The sequence below is a fragment of the Vigna umbellata genome, chromosome 11, assembly GCF_029865625.1.
Source record: "Vigna umbellata cultivar VRB3 chromosome 11, Vumbellata_1.0, whole genome shotgun sequence".
NCBI classification, from domain to species: Eukaryota; Viridiplantae; Streptophyta; class Magnoliopsida; order Fabales; family Fabaceae; genus Vigna; species Vigna umbellata.
Window position 1 is genome coordinate 32786335 of NC_142175.1, and position 17291 is coordinate 32803625.

The 17291-nt window shown below is 34.9% G+C and overlaps 2 protein-coding genes across 2 annotated transcripts; both read left to right on the forward strand.

Annotated features, from left to right (window-relative positions):
* The first annotated feature begins 947 nt into the window (after positions 1-947).
* On the forward strand, positions 948-10649 carry LOC124824078 (coatomer subunit beta'-2). Its single transcript, XM_047296444.2, has 24 exons — positions 948-1132; positions 1381-1401; positions 1566-1627; positions 1936-1990; positions 3185-3221; positions 3334-3659; positions 3772-3903; positions 4010-4158; positions 4606-4674; positions 4939-5089; positions 5182-5247; positions 5776-5964; positions 6322-6462; positions 6546-6620; positions 6770-6946; positions 7109-7200; positions 7284-7400; positions 7921-8035; positions 8170-8241; positions 8947-9143; positions 9249-9342; positions 9525-9631; positions 9755-9887; positions 10047-10649. Exons 1-24 carry the CDS (start codon positions 1130-1132, stop codon positions 10194-10196), a joined length of 2730 nt encoding a protein of 909 aa, XP_047152400.1. The 5' UTR covers positions 948-1129; the 3' UTR covers positions 10197-10649.
* Positions 10650-12262: 1613 nt separating this feature from the next.
* On the forward strand, positions 12263-17241 carry LOC124824083 (protein MLN51 homolog). The gene is made up of 12 exons (XM_047296449.2): positions 12263-13255; positions 13718-13820; positions 13914-14119; positions 14212-15050; positions 15375-15483; positions 15777-15890; positions 16025-16080; positions 16169-16214; positions 16418-16480; positions 16569-16647; positions 16760-16815; positions 16971-17241. Exons 1-9 carry the CDS (start codon positions 12765-12767, stop codon positions 16443-16445), a joined length of 1992 nt encoding a protein of 663 aa, XP_047152405.1. The 5' UTR covers positions 12263-12764; the 3' UTR covers positions 16446-16480; positions 16569-16647; positions 16760-16815; positions 16971-17241.
* The last annotated feature ends 50 nt before the right edge of the window (positions 17242-17291 follow it).

A 17291-nucleotide genomic window follows, 5' to 3' on the forward strand; every position in this document is an offset into this window, starting at 1 on the left:
TCAACATGATTATGATAATAAAATATAAATTATAACTAATCTTATTTCTTATAAGTGCAACTAAAAGCTTCATTTTTAATACTTGTTATAAGAGAAATATGTAGGGATAAAAACTAAAATTTCAAACGAATTTTAATACTTTTATGCTGTTTTTAGATTCATAGATGTACTGGAAAAAAACAAAAGGGCAGAGGAAGAAGTTATATTGTTCACATAGAGAAAGAAAGAGGAGAGAAAGTGCTGTCCTCTATAAAGTTGAAGAAAAAGAGATAAATATATTTGGTTTATTATTATTTTTTGCCCTTCTTCCCTGTATATATTTAAGAAAACTTTCTACCAACTTATTATTTTTAGACAAAAATCAATTTGGGAAATTTTTCAATAGACCATTAGTAAAAAAAAAAAAAAACTGGTTGAAAAAATCTAACCATTTTCAATTATAAAACGCTGTATGGTATTAACCTAAATGTTGTATTGCTAATAATTAAAATCCTTTACGGAAAAAAATAAAATGAACCAATTTGAATTGTTTTTATTTTAATAAAATATCTAAAATTAAAAAATAAAATTTAAATTTAAGGTGTTTGAATCTCTTGAAATTTACAAATTGACTTTGCAAATACTTACTAGGGGAGTTTGATCTGGACAGAAATTATTGTCTGGAAACAACCTACAATATCAAAACTGTCCTTAAACGAATTAAATAAATTGCAAGGACTAAAATATCACAGGGACTAATTTGCAAGAAATTCCCATAATTTTATTGCAGAAATAAACAAAGTGAATCATGGGTACCTTTGATCCACTCCGTTTGTTTCACAGTCTTAGTAGATAGATACCTACACCCTATCAGGTAGACAGAACGACGACGTATTTGCCATTCTACAGTTCAGAGCGCAGTGGCATTCTCGTAAATCCCTGCATTAACTGCAAAACAGCGTTTCGTTTCCCTTTGTTCCCCATCGATCATAATATTTGCACTCTTTAACTCAGCACTGCGAAGCAAACCACTTGTGGCGCTCCACTTTCTCTATCCATCTTCGAGCTCGATCTAGCGGTCTCTTCGAATCCGCTTGATCTCCGACGAGTTATCGCGATAAAAACTTGTTAGTTCCTGCAATCTTCGAAAATGGTGAGCTTCCTCTCTTATCCCTAACGCTTCACCGTTCTCAGCAATCCTAGATCTGGAACGGTCTCGCTTCAATTTGATGTTTTTTTATTACGCCCCCTCCTATTTGAATTTCAATTGATTGTGTATCCGTGACTTCAAACGCGAGCCTCCTAATTTAGTTTTCAGATTTCAGTTACCACGGGATCTATTGTGGAATTGTGCATTGACTACTTTTTGTTTGTCTCTTTGTTTTTTGCTTGCTTTTGCAGCCTCTCCGACTCGAAATTAAGGTACTCTTTTTTTTTTGTCTTTCGTATTGAGGTTTATTTTGGGAGGAATGTCTGATAAGTTTGGTACTGAGTATTTCTGTGATTTGGACTTCTCTGCAACGGGGTAGCGGAGTGTATTACTTTCTGACTGCTTAAACTTGTGTGGTTTTGTTATATTTGAACAGCGAAAACTTGCACAAAGATCAGAGAGAGTGAAGTCTGTGGATCTACATCCTACAGAACCATGGTAATGCCTTGTCCTTGGTTGTGTTGTTGTGATTTTACTCTAGAATTATTTTATCATATGTAGCTAAATTGGTAACCAGCATTGTAATATGTTACTCACCATGAATTACTGGATGTGACTCCATCATTTGGTTTTTCTCAAGCATGATCTCTACAAGGAGTTAGGGATAGTTTGTGAACATTTGTTATTATTAGCTGTTTTGTGGCACTACTGTTACTCTATGATTTACTGTAGAAATTCGAAAGATAGGTAAATAGTGGATACTTGGATGTTTCACTGAATGTGTGATGTTGCTATAATTAATACAGGATTCTGGCAAGTTTATACTCTGGAACTGTCTGTATCTGGAACTACCAATCTCAGGTTTGTAGATTTTTCTATTTGGTTTTTATATTGAATTGAAAATGTAACGTAGAATTCGTGCATGTTGGGACCTGAGTCAGACACACCATCTTTTGCATGGTGCTTATGTACAGTGATGTGCTGATCCACAAATAAAGGGTCTATATATTATGTCTTCTTCAAAATTCAAAGCAGTTGCATAATTTATTCCCTTTGTTAACCAACTGCTTTATGATTGTATATTAGTTGACAGCAATGTTTATTAAATGTTGGCGTTCTACTGAAATATTAGGATTATATATCTTAAGCTACCATGCATGGGGCCGCTTGGAACAGTTTTGGGTTTCTATAATTTTCGCTACTTTTTGGCGAAGCTTCTTAAATTAAGTTTTTGATTGTTTGTTTCAAATAATTGTATGGTCTAATTCATGACAATTTTTATGCGACAAGAGCTTATTGAAAAGTTTTTAATTAAGGTGTTTTACCTACACAGACAGTAGAAAAATTAAACTTTAGCAGTTTAGCTTTCAAATCCCAACCAGGTTGAGTTGCTTCCACTTTAGCCTATTGTCTTCTTATCTGCACATGGTCACAGTCATCCTTTGTAATAAGAAAAATGTTGATAAAATGCTAGTAGCTACTCCTACTCTACACAGAAATTGATAGTTTAGATATCCCATATGAGCGAAGGCTATTTTTGGTGCATTTCCTTCCTTTTGGATATTATTGATGTCCTTTCACTCTTGATAGTCAGGCTATCTGATGATGTGTGTGCTTTTGTAGATTTATTATCAGCATTGTCTATGGCTTTTTTTTCCTCCTCTTTACACAAAATAAGATATCATCAATGTTTTTGAAGAATTATAGTCTTCTTTTTTTGTCAAATACGGGGAAAAACCAAGAAGAAAAGTGCTCCTGTACTTAGTTTTGTACATTCTGTATGGTTTATTTTGTTTGTGTTCTGGTGATATTGAATGAGACATATCCTTCTTGCGTGTTCGATGATGACTTCATGGCCTTTCTGCAATCACTTAAAGACTGAACATTCTATATGCACTGTATTTATAGATTTTAGGTTGGTATTTAAAGACAACTTCTACCACCTGTTCATATATTTGGAATTTTTTCCAGACTTTATTCAAATGGATATTCCTCAGTAATTTCTTTGGAGATTTGTCTGTGCAATTAGTTTAATATTTTATCATTTTATTTCAGACCATGGCCAAGTCTTTTGAGGTTACTGAGTTACCAGGTGTGTGCATTTTTTAGTCTGTTTCGTTGTTTGTATATCTTCCTCTTGATTAATTTTATTTCATTCTCTTTATATATTTTGCGGGTCTCTCATATACAGCTTGGTTTTGCAGTTAGGTCAGCTAAGTTTATTGCTCGCAGACAGTGGGTTGTGGCAGGGGCAGATGATATGTTTATTCGTGTATATAATTACAACACAATGGATAAAGTTAAAGTATTTGAGGCACATACAGATTACATTAGGTGTGTTGCAGTTCATCCTACCCTTCCTTATGTGTTGTCATCATCTGATGATATGCTCATAAAGCTTTGGGATTGGGAAAAGGGCTGGATCTGTACCCAGATATTTGAGGGGCATTCTCATTATGTCATGCAAGTGACATTTAATCCTAAAGACACAAACACCTTTGCCAGTGCATCTCTTGATCGCACCATAAAGGTAAACATGTTTTTTTCTTGCTAGTTGTTTCGTCCATTTTCTTTATTTTATTTCCATACACCTATGGTAAATATTAAAATTAATGTATTAATACTGCTATCTTCAATTGCAGATTTGGAATCTTGGCTCCCCTGACCCCAATTTTACATTGGATGCCCATCAAAAAGGAGTGAATTGTGTTGATTACTTTACTGGCGGTGACAAACCTTATCTAATTACTGGATCTGATGATCACACTGCCAAGGTTTGTTTTCTATTTTCTGTTTGTTCTTTGTCATCTTCCGTTTAATTTGTTTTCCAATATGTATATATGGATAGGAATTATCATGCCAATAAAACCTTTAAAACAGGTATGGGATTATCAAACCAAAAGTTGTGTCCAGACTCTTGAGGGTCACACACACAATGTATCTGCTGTATGTTTTCATCCTGAACTACCTATAATAATTACTGGATCTGAGGATGGCACAGTGCGCATTTGGCATTCAACAACTTATAGGTAATTTTATGTTGTTTACAGATTACTGAGTTGAGAGTCTTATTTTTTGTTATTTAATTTGGTGTGTTGTTCCTGCCATTTTTGTCATCATCATTCTATCATAGGAACTTGAATAATTTGATTTTGGTTTAAATTTTTTATCACATAATGAAATCATGACTTGTTTTTCAAATTTTATGATATTGTTTTCCACCTGTTGCTTAACCCATTTTTTTATGACATGTATGCCTAAATTTGATGTTCAGTTGAGAATTTAGATATTGCTGAAATTTGGTCAGGAAGAGTGGATCGTGGTGCTAGATTCTTATATATTATATATTGTATGTGGCCTTGCTCCATGTTACACTGTCTGAAGATTTTATACCAAGATTAGTTTGAAGTATATTTGAGTTTATGGATATATTCCAGTTATTTTTAAAGTTTAATGGTGGTATAATCTGCCTGCAGGCTGGAGAACACATTGAACTATGGCCTTGAAAGAGTTTGGGCTGTTGGATACCTGAAGGGTTCACGTCGGTGAGTTTTTTGGATTAAATTGTGAAAGTAATTACCAAGTCTCCTATCTGCAGTCCCTCCGAATCATGTTGGGTGGAGGTGTAGGATATGAGACTTGGTAATGAAATACTCGCTCCTGATTAGATTACTGATTAGCAAAGTTTTATTCTCCTTGTGTCATGGGATCTTGTTTGCTTTAACTGAAAGCAGAACATTTTTCTTACTTTTTTCTTCTCGTGATCATTTGTCGTGCATTATCTAAATTACAAAAATCTTTCTTTGAAGGGTTGTGATAGGCTATGATGAAGGTACTATTATGGTCAAACTTGGTCGAGAAGAACCTGTAGCCAGCATGGATAACAGTGGAAAAATAATTTGGGCTAAGCACAATGAAATTCAAACTGTCAATATAAGGAGTATAGGAGCAGATGTGGAGGTATGGGCTCTTTTTAACCTTTCTTGTCCATATAATATACATGAGAAAAAAGTTGAAACTTGCTTTAGTGACACAAGTACTATGTATTTTAGATTGCTGATGGAGAAAGGTTACCATTGGCTGTTAAGGAGTTGGGCACCTGTGATCTCTATCCACAAGTGAGCGAGCATCCCTTTTCTTTGATATTAAGTCTCATTTTTTTTGCATTACTTCTCTACTTTTATTGATTAGGCTCATATTAAGCAACTCTTAAAGAATACAAGAAGCAAGTGTATTACATTATTTAGCAATTCTGACATTTTGGTATTTCAATTCTGGTTCTGACTTTTGTATTATGGTGATTCGTGCCTTTTTTTTCTTACATTTTTTTAATTCTGATTGATTCTTTTTGCCTCTATATTGTATTTGTATGCATAAAGTTTGCCATTGTTTTATGTAATCTGTGTATAGATGAGTATTTATTTAAATAAATATAGGTTTTACTGTGTAATGTTAGGCATTCAAACTCAGATGTTAATGACGAGAACTAGTTGGTATCTCAGACTATGCTTTTCTTATATTCAATCCCTTTTCAAAAAAGTGAGCTTCAAAATAATAGTCTGCCCCTTAGGTTTAGTTATGACCACTAATTTAATTTTTCATGCATGTTGATTGGTGTCTGACACTTGGTTTACTTTCATATTCAGAGTCTAAGGCACAATCCAAATGGGAGGTTTGTTGTTGTTTGTGGAGATGGGGAATACATTATATACACTGCTTTGGCATGGAGAAACAGATCATTTGGTTCTGCCTTGGAGTTTGCTTGGTCTTCAGATGGGGAATACGCTGTAAGAGAAAGCACATCGAAAGTCAAAATTTTCAGCAAAAATTTCCAGGTTGTGCTTCACTTTTAGTTACTTTTTCTTTTTATTCTTTGTCTGAAAAACACAAAAATGATGACCACCAAACTAAATAATTTTGTTAAAAGGATGGCCAAACTGGTTCCTGCCAATGATTTACTGTTATAAAAGGGACCATGTAATAAAACTATGGTATCAGTTAATTTTCCTTGACCATTGCATCTGACTAACATTTGGGAAAAGTGCTTCCATTGCTGCTAGTAATAAGAGATTATTGATTTCTATTTTTATTGTCTAACTTGGTTCACACAAAAAGTTACCATCATTTAGGATGTCTTCCAAATGAAATCAGTTGTCTAAGTTTTAATTGGGAACAAAATTTATATATTTCAGGAAAAGAAGAGTATCCGACCAACTTTTTCAGCTGAAAGAATATTTGGTGGCACTGTATTGGCAATGTGCTCAAATGATTTCATCTGCTTTTACGATTGGACTGAATGCAGGTTGATTCGTCGTATTGATGTTAATGTTAAAGTAAGTGCTTCCATGAGGTTGCATTAGCATTCTGCTTTTATTTCTTTCTGTCTTGTTAATTTTGTTAAATTTTCTTGTGTCAGAACCTCTACTGGGCTGACAGTGGTGATCTAGTGACAATTGCTAGTGATACATCATTCTACATCTTGAAGTACAATGTGAGGATTCTACAAACTTGATTCATTTTTTACAATTCTTGACTTTCTATGAGATAGCGTTGTTTTTACCTTTATGCTTTGGTTAAACGAATATCTAATGGCACTTTACTGGTGAAGTATTGTAAACATTTTAACTTCCATTGTTGTAGCGTGATGTTGTAGCATCATATTTAGATAGTGGAAGCCCTGCAGATGAGCAAGGTGTTGAAGATGCCTTTGAGCTCCTCCATGAAACGAGTGAACGCGTCAGGACAGGGATCTGGGTTGGGGATTGCTTTATCTACAACAATTCTTCTTGGAGGCTTAACTATTGTGTTGGTGGCGAGGTATTATCTCTTTTCCCTTTTAGATTAAAAAATGCATACTTATTTTTTGTACTTGCTGTGATATTTTTTGCTTTGTCTTGATGAATCTCTTTTATCGTATGTGTATTTATTGAACAACAAGGATCCTACAATTCCTGATGATGCATTTCATTATGAATTTAGGTAACTACAATGTTTCATTTGGACCGTCCTATGTACTTGTTGGGATATCTTGCCAGCCAAAGTAGGGTCTATTTGATAGACAAGGAGTTCAAGTAAGTGAATCAGTGGTATGCATCATTCAAAACCACTCAATGCGGTAATCCTTATTTTTTCTTCTTTTGTCTATTTTACTCAGTGTTATGGGATACACACTACTTTTAAGCTTGATTGAGTACAAGACACTTGTCATGCGTGGTGACTTAGAAAGAGCCAATGAAATTCTACCATCAATTCCTAAAGAACATCATAACAGGTAGTAGATATTTTTTGTTACTTTGTTACAAAATGACTTTTACTTTCATTATTTAGAAATTATGTTTGATATGTTTTGTGAAAAGCTTTTCTTTTTGTATTGCATTGTGTTATAAAATTATGGAAATTTACTTACCAAAAACAATTAACAATTCCAATAATTTTCATGCACTACTTGCCCTTTGTTTTTTGCAATTAAGGTTCTGGCCTGATTCCGTGAGTAAAATACCAACCAGCTTATAAATTGGAGTGGATAATCTGACTCGTGTTCAAGTTTTTTTTGTGCTTGTTAATGATGATACCTTACTGTGATATATTCTGGACTCACTAGTCTTGCTTGTTCATTATTTATCATTGGTTGCTTTCTTTAAGAAATGAATATATGCTGCATTTTTTTCCTGGTGTCCTTGACTTAGAATAATTTTCTGTGTATGGTGTTCACTTGGACTACAGTTTCAATGTTTGATGTTCAGATGTGACATCCACCGTAATTGCAATTGTTTATTTGTTTTCTTCACTAGTGTGGCTCGTTTCCTGGAATCACGAGGAATGATAGAGGATGCTCTTGAAGTAGCTACTGACCCTGACTACAGGTTTGATCTAGCCATTCAGCTTGGAAGATTAGAGGTTGCTAAGGTAAATGCACAAGTACATATTTTCCAACGAGTATATATTATCTTCTGAAAATGAAAACTTGGGTTTCGAGTTTTTTGCATTCTCATGTGCATCAGTCTAACTTGTGTGGTTATATTTTCATTATTCTTTTGCAGGGTATAGCCACTGAAGTGCAGAGTGAGTCTAAATGGAAGCAATTGGGAGAATTAGCTATGTCTACTGGAAAGGTGTTTTTCTCTATCAAATGAGTTTCTATGATTTAACGTTTGGCTGAATTACATTCCTAAATATAGTGCTCAATAAGACCATGCTTAAGAGGATTCAGAGATTTGATTTGTGCCAAACTATGAACCCTAAGTTCTCCAGAATTAACAGCGTTGTTATAGTATGTTATTTTACATTACACCAATACTTGTTGAGTCTTGTACTATGTGCTTAGATGGATATGCGGGAAGCGTGCACCCATTTTCTTAGCAAAAAAGTATTGAATGATGTGTTTGTGATGCTGTTCAGATCGAAAATGCCTATGTTTTATGAGTTATTCATCATCTGATATTTGTTAGATATGATGTTTCAGTGATGGAAAATATTACAATGGGATAAAAGAAGGAAATTATCAAATTATCAAACATTACAATAGGATCCCAATTAATACTGTGCACTCTTCCATTTCTTCATTAAAATTTCCACAAAGTAAAGCATCATTAATTTATTGCTCAATCCTAAGGCAATTCATTATGAACACTGCATTCCATCTCCTTCAAAAGTTCCAATTGTACCAGAGCTCAGTGCTGATTCTGATGCATGATTAGGAAGTTGAATATTTATTTTATTCTTGTTGTAATTGGTAATGATTCCGGACACTTGATGTTGATTGGTATTGGGTATCGTTCTTGGTCTTATGCAGCTCACTGTATTATTTGTTCTTGCAGTTAGAAATGGCTGAAGAGTGTTTAAAATTCGCTATGGATTTGAGTGGATTATTGCTGCTATATTCTTCTTTAGGGGATGCTGAAGGAATATCAAAACTTGCAACTCTTGCTAAAGAGCAAGGGAAAAATAATGTTGCATTCCTTTGCTTATTCACGTTGGGTAAACTTGAGGACTGTCTTCAGTTGTTGGTGGAAAGGTAATATTTTACGGTTGTAATCTCTTGTTTATGATATTGCTGTACTGAGAGAGAAAGGGTTAAGTTAGACTGCAGTTTGATGTAGCTGTGTTATAATTTTGACAGCAATCGGATTCCAGAGGCTGCTTTAATGGCTCGATCCTATCTCCCGAGCAAGGTCCCAGAGATAGTGGCAATTTGGAGAAAAGATCTCAGTAAGGTAATTTGTTATATATATCAGATTTAATTATAACTGAACAGTCTAAAATTTATGCTGTTCTCGTGATATTAGGTAGGAACTTCACAGTCCATTTCCATGTTCTGGGTTCTTATCATATTGGCAGGTTTAATGTGTATTAGAAATACAAATTCTTATATCTATTCGTTAATGTGCACGCACAGGTTAATTCAAAAGCCGCAGAATCATTGGCTGATCCTGAGGAGTATCCTAATTTGTTTGATGATTGGCAAGTTGCGCTTGCTGTTGAATCTAAAGCTGCAGAAACAAGGTCAGTGGGGAAATGCGTACTTTTTTTACAAGTATCTTGCAACTTTGGTCATTTCTGTATTACTCTGTATGGTGTGCTAAACTTCTAACAGATGTTTTGTACTAACTTTTCCTTTTATTATAGAGGTGTTTACCCTCCTGCATCAGAGTATGTGAATCAGGCTGATAAATCATATATCACCCTTGTGGAAGCTTTCAGAAACATGCAGGTAGAAGAAGGGGATCAACCTCTTGAGAATGGGGACTCTATCCACGAGGTAAAATAAAGTATAGCTAACACTGTGCATAAGTTCTCAACATTTTCTCCTAAAGTGATAGTGTCCTTTTGCTGCAACAGAAAGGATAGCCTATAACCCCAATTGGATTTGTCAGTGGTGTTAGTGTGTTTATGTTGTTTTTATGTTCTTTTGTCCCAGTTGACTGAACATAACGGGGAAGAGCACTATCCAGATGAGCATGAGGAACAAAATGGAGAGGAAGGAAGCCAAGAGGAGGCAGTTGTAGTGGATGCCGATTCTACGGATGGTGCAATCCTCATCAACGGTAATGAGGCGGACGAAGAGTAAGGTAAAAATAATGGAACCCGACAGTCTAAGCATTGGGTTGGAGCTGTGCGAAAATTGAAGCTTTATCTCGGGTGATTGCTTCTCAAGTTCCATTCCTAACTCCCATTTTGACAACTAGCTGCTTTTACCATCATTACTATCACCTGAGTACCTGCAATCTATTTTTGTTCTTTTTAATGTATCATACACTTTATTACAATTAGGCTGTATATTTTGGGAAATAGAGAGGAAATTATAAAATTATGTCCATTTTCAGTAGACGGTGACCAAATCTCAGAACACATCACCAATTTTTCCATAATTTTGTACGGCAATTTGGCTTGGGATTTTGTAACATTTTGTTGCTTGAGCAATCATGGTATAATCCATGCTAAACTTTTCCTGTAAACTTTTTGTTGTGTAAGGGATGGATGAGGTCAAGATAACAACGAATGCTAGGTATATTTTATTTTCCGTCTTAAACTTTTCAAAGAAACAATAACACTGTTTTATCTCATGCAAGAGGTCTACCTTCAATATTCAGTACAAACTTATGCTACGCAAGTTTGTCCACTAATGCGTTAGACACAATTATGAATATCTCTAAAAGTGTATTATAATGGTTGCAGTTGATGTTTAAATTGGATACCTTTAAAGGGTCACATTTTTAATTAAATAATTTGTAAAATCTAGTATTTGTATAAAACTAGATAATTTCATAAAATAGATTAAGGATTATAATTATCTAGTATCCATATTGTTTTCGCTTTTTCTTTACCTAATAGAACTTTTTTTTATTAATTAAAAAATAAATAGAAATCCTAACAATATATTATTTTATCATAATACTCTAAGATTAACTTATTTAAGGACAAAATAAGTTGAAATTTATAATAGGCTACTTAAAATCTCTTACCAGTCAACATTTAATACTTTTCTTTTTAAGATTCATGATCATTATTACTTGAAACTTGAGTGGTAAAATATTTTACTTAAAATGCAAAAGTAGTAGTAAATATTAGACATTTTGCATATTTGTCTTTTCGAATGCATCATCACTGCCTGGAATCAAATGATCTACATGACTTAAAACTTTTCCAGAAAAACTTATACAAATCCCATGACATGCTAAATCACATATTATCTTGTTACGAATAAAACGTGAATCTAATTCTCACGTTGAATAAAAATAAGAAACTAAAGTATTATTATATAAAAATAAAAGACTTATTAATCTATTAATTTATTATCGTAAGATTTTAAATAAAAAATAATCTCTAATATAATTGAATTCATATTTTATGATTATTTGTATCACATCAAATTAATCTCTTTTTTTTATAGACCCAACATATATTCATGGCTACATTTAATCAAACAAATAACAACATCCACAGCTCAAGATAAAACATGCAATCAATGATATCACTTTTCATGTACAAAACATTAATTTGTGCTACAGATAGTTAACCCATATATAAATTAAGACTAATGGATTCAAATACACTAATTTAAAAGTAAAAACAATCAAAATATATAATCAAAGTCTTCAAAAGAAGAACCGAATAAAGAAATTGAGGACCCAAAGCTTATTAGTTGTTTTTCTTTATACTTCACTGTGTCTTAACTTTTGAAAAGTAAAACTAAAATAGATTATAACCAAACTGGATAAATAATTATTTCTTTATCTTTGTTCAATTTTTTTAATAATGTGTCATTTTATTATTGATTATCCAATGATACATAATACACTAGTTCGTTTTTCATACACATGATCATGAATCTTAACCGTACTTAAAGGATCTTATTGTTTTTCATACATAGAGACAAAAATATTGCATGAAAATACAATTGAAATATAACTAAAGCAGCTTGAAATCATTGAGAAAAAAAATATCAATCTTTTAGTTACAAGTCAAAATAAAATCCGATCAAATTAATATGTAGGAATAATCCTGTCTAATATAATGTTTTTTAAATCATAAAACAAGTGATGAATTGTAATGGGTCTTTTCTTCTTTATTGTTCAGCACTTGGATTACTCCAATTTTTTCAAATGATCTTATTTTATATTTTGATGATCTCAGTGTTAGAAGTTCAGGGTTCATGAGATTCCAAATCTGAAATAAAGGCAGTGTTCCCCAAAAATATTATCACATAAATCATTCTTCCCAACAGTGTCACCTATTTTAAGTTCTTAACTCCTCTCTTCTCTTTACAATTCTTTCTTCTCACACTCAAATCCTTCTACTACGTTTTCTTACAACACAACGCAGCCCAACCCGTCAAAATCCACTCTTTTTTCCGCTTCAACTTTCTTAGATTCACACTTGCCTTTGCCGTTTATATCTTCTCGTAATCTCTCAACTTTTGGGCTTTTCCGATTTCACTGAAGAAACTTCTCATGTAGGGTTTCGATTATTGAGGGGAAAATTCCGGATTTGATTACTTATTTTACCACTTTGGGGTTTTGGCGTTTGGTATTTGTTGAAATTTGTGTTTTTGTAAAGTTTCCGCTTTGTGGGGGCTTCTGTTAGGAAATTTCTAGGTTTTGGTCGGGGTTTATCGGGTGTTGCTCTTTCCGTGCTGATGGCTACCGTGGTTGAAGAAAACAACGTTGAGTATGATAGTGATCCCGAAGATGCAAAGAGACTGTTAACAATGCGGAGGCGCGAAGCCAGCGATGACGAAGAAGCCGAAGGGGAAGAAGTCACTGATAAGAGGGAAGTTGGTAGAATAGAGGTTCGTTCTGATAACTTAGATGATGAAGGAGGTGTTGAAGATTATGCTAATGATGGTGATGATGTTGAAGAAGGAGAAAAAGAATTGCAAGAAGAAGAAGAGGAGGAGGAGGAAGTTGAAGAAGTGTACGAGGAGAAGGGTGCAAGTGGGGGGGTTGAGGTTGAGGGTCCAGTGATTGTGGCTAAGGAATCTGATGATGATGTCAGACCCCCTTTGGAAGATTTTGCCGAGGACCATTCTGAGGAGAAAAAGGAGTCTGATCCATTTGCGGTTCCCACAGCCGGAGCTTTTTACATGCACGATGACCGATTTGGGGACAATGCTGGTACCCGCAACAGGTATGTGATGTTTACTTCTAATTCTTTTCATTATGCCAAACATAACCTCTGGAATATGTGCATACAATGTAATGATTCATTAATACCTAACTTGGAATGTCATTGTTGAGCTGGCTAGGACTCCTGTTGTATGGTAGTTTCAGCTTAATCATGGTCTCAGTTTTAGTGCTGGATATTCAGCTTTGTCACCCTGTGTGGTCCAACTCGGCTTGTGCATTACTTTTTCTTGTGATCTATGTTAAAGAAAATGTGCTCAACTTAGTCAGAATGCATTGTCTTTGATACGCTGATAGTGAATACTCTCTAGTTTCAACCAGTTTGGAATCACCTTAGATGTTATTTTTAAAATAGTTCTTAGAAAATTCAACAATTTTACTGTCTTGGCAATTTATGATATGATTGGATGACAATGTAAATATTGTCCTTGTATTTTAATTATGTCTTGTTTTTTTATCTCTTTAGACGGATACATGGTGGAGGAAGGAGACTGTGGGAATCCAAAGATGACAAAAAATGGGGTCATGATAAATTTGAGCAAATTTTGCATGAAAAGCATTATGAGGAGGTAATGATCTTTAAAGTGCTTTATGGTCAATCGTTTAGTTCTATTGTCATTTTTATAGCGCTCCTTTTCTAATGCTTTCTGTCTAAAATTTAGAGGAGACCTTCTAAGGGTAATTATCATGGCCGTGGTAATGGTCGAGGCACTGATTATAGAGGGTACGTACGAGGAAGTAAGAAAGGCTATAATAGCAGTAGCAATCAAAATCAGATGCCTAAGAGTGTTGTGAGAGGGAGAGGCCCCCAAAAGTATGAACGTAGCAACAAAATCAATGGTCCATCTTCCCAAGTGCAAAATAAACAGTAAGTACAAGCTTCATTTTATAAAATTTGCTGGAAACTGGAGACCTATAGCCTCAAGTGACATTCTGATACGAATTATTTTGTTTTCCTAGATCTGGGAAATCTCGTGAGAGAAATTCAAATGTTAGTTTGGAGAGGACTTCGACACCTTCTTCCCATGCAGAATCTGACCCTGTGCCTTCTAAAAATCAAGTGCTGGCATCAAATTTGAATTCAGCTTCCCCACCATATTACCCCTCAGGCTCTTCCAGCAATGATATTAATTTGGCACAAAAAAGGGAGGTGAAAACAGGTGGCAGTAGCAGGAATGTTGGTCCTGTTGCTGTGGATGAGGGTTTTCCAGTTCAACAAAAGAATGCTCTGATTCAGGGAAAGAATGTTGTTGATTCCATCAGCATGTCAAAGTTGTATATAAATGAATCCACCCCTCGATCTGTTGGAAAGCCTTTGAACAATGTGCGTATGGCACGACCTGGTTCTTCTGTAGTCAATGCTTCTCAATCTCCTCACCCAAGGGCTTCTGGGACTGGGAGGGGAGTATCAATCCCAGTACATACAAATTTTCAGCGTTCTTCCTCACATAATAAAATTTCTCCATCAGAATTCCAGGCTATTCAGACAAGTTCTGTTCCAGGTAGGAATTCAACTTCTGTGCAAGCTACTGCCCCACAGTTGGGCCAAAGACCTGGCAGTGGGTCTCCATTGTCATCACCCTCCAAAACAGCCACACCAATTAATTCACATGATTCTGGAGAATTGGATTCAGGGTCAGAATCTGGTAAAGGCAAAGGGGCTTTGGTTGGGAAGGGGAGGGGAGCTTCCCATGGCGCAGGACAGGGAGCTTTTGTTTATGGTGGGGCACAAGTAATAGGCACCGCTGGAAATGTGGGTGTTAGCCATGGAGATCCAAACTTCCCTGCTTTCTTGCCGGGTTTGTACCTACATTACTGACCTTGTGGAAACTTTATATTCAATCTACCTATTATTTGTTATTAAAACATCTGATGTTGGAATGCAATTCCTTATTTCTCATGCGAAATTAGTTGTAAGTTATAGAGCTATGCTGTGTAGAAAACTAAGTAATTCTTCTATTTATTGTTAAAAGGGAAACATTACCACAAAGGCTCTGGTGTTAACACCCATGTTTCTTTTAGTTTGCTTGTAGTCCTTTCTGAACAAGACCAGCAGTTATCATTTTCTGTTAATTTGTTTGTTACGGATTTTCTGATTTTGACTAGATTTTGATGGAATGCAGTTATGCAATTTGGGGGCCAGCATCCTGGGGGTATAGGAGTTCCTGCTGTTGGCATGGCATTCCCTGGATATGTTGCTCAGCCTCAACTGGGAAAATCAGAAATGACATGGTATGGGTAAATCTCCAATTTTAATGTGGAGTAATGTTTTTAGGAGTTGGCAATTCACATGTTTTAGTGCCTTTTGTCATGGTCTTAATCTGTCTCTACTTGCTATAAGAATAGTGTATATCAATGACAACAAACCATGATAGCAGATATTTTAGAAGAGGATCACACAAGAACATCTTGCTCATTTGTGTTAAATAGTTCCTTTTTTACTTAAAATGGATAAACGTTCTGATTCCTTTTTGTTCCCTCTCTATTGGAACCCATAATAATATTTCCATCCTCCTTTGGTTTAGGCTACCAGTCTTGGCTGGTACTGCAGGAGCTTTAGGGGCTACATACCCATACCTTGCTGTTGATGGTGCAAGCAGTCACCAATCTGGACAGGCCTCTGCAATGGGTACCTCAAGGTTGTCCAAGTTTTGTAGCATTGGGATATATTTTCATATCACTTAGTACTTACCACCGTTTCCTTTTCAATGTTCTTAAATCATATTGCTAGAGGCTTGATTTATTATTTTCTTTTGTTATCCAACCTGTGCAGCAAGGACCATAGTGTTAACAAAGCTAATAATGAATTGAAGCCACCTCAGAAATCTGGTAAATATTCAAGTTCCATTTCCTCTTATACGCTATCAATTGCCCTTGGTTACTAACAACATTATAATTTTTTATTCGTTTTCTGTAGAGCTTGCAAGTGAAGAGTTTGGACAGAGGCAGAATAAACCCCGAAGGCAAGTTGAATTGATAAAACCATCTTAAGTATTTTTAATTATTATTGTTGTGGACATGGCAATGGTACTGCACAACTACCGCTTCTTTTACTTGATTTTTACTTTAAGTGCTGTGTAGTCACTTTGTAGGGAAGCTGGAAAATGCTCATTCCGTTTGTGTACAGATATTTAATAATGAATGTTGGTTATGCTCTATTATGCAGATACTCAGAGATGAATTTTGGTCAGTGAATATGGTGCACTTTGTTTAAAGTAAACAGATAAAGGTTTGTTATTTCCCAGTGAAGATCTTCGTTGTTGTTATTACCATTATTGCTTCAAATTCTGAGTTTTGGTAATTTTGTTATTTGACAGGCCTTTCTCCTCCTGGCCCTTAGTTCTCTAGCTTTTCATCTGGAGCACTTTGGGCTACCATAAGTTTCAGAATTTTCAGGTAACCTTGTAGCTACCATAAGTTGAATTTTCATCATTCAACTTTTTTGTTGGTATTTTCGAATACTTATCTGTTTCATTTTCCTACCCCTTACCTATTCTCTACACTACAGCAATATAACACCTGCTCTTGCTGTTCCCATCGTAGAAGTACTTGTTAAATTGGAAGGTATGGATTAATAATTACTAGTTATAATGTTGGTGGATTTGACTCTTCTAAAGTGAGTAAATTTCCTCTCTAAAGTGAGTCTCTCATATTTGAGGAGTCAAATCTCTATACCCTTTTGATCAAGAAAATACTGACAATTCCTGGGTTCTTTCCAGGTTCTTCCTGCAGCTTGGTTTCTTAGTGAAGCATGTGTGAAACACACGCAGGCTTCTAGAACTATAAGAACAGAGGAAAGGCTATAGGTATCATTTTGCAGCAGCTGATTACATTGTGGGTGAAATTTTTCTCATGTAAAGGTTTTTGTATTCATCTGGTTTTGACCATGTGCTTATATCATCTATATAAGCTTATCAGACATTTTAATGTTTTGTTCCTTTTCTAAACAAAATTCAATTGTTTGCTATCATAGTGTTGATGTTTTAGTTACTTGAATATGCAGTTTTGCTTGTTTCCTACAGTATCTATAACTTTTGATA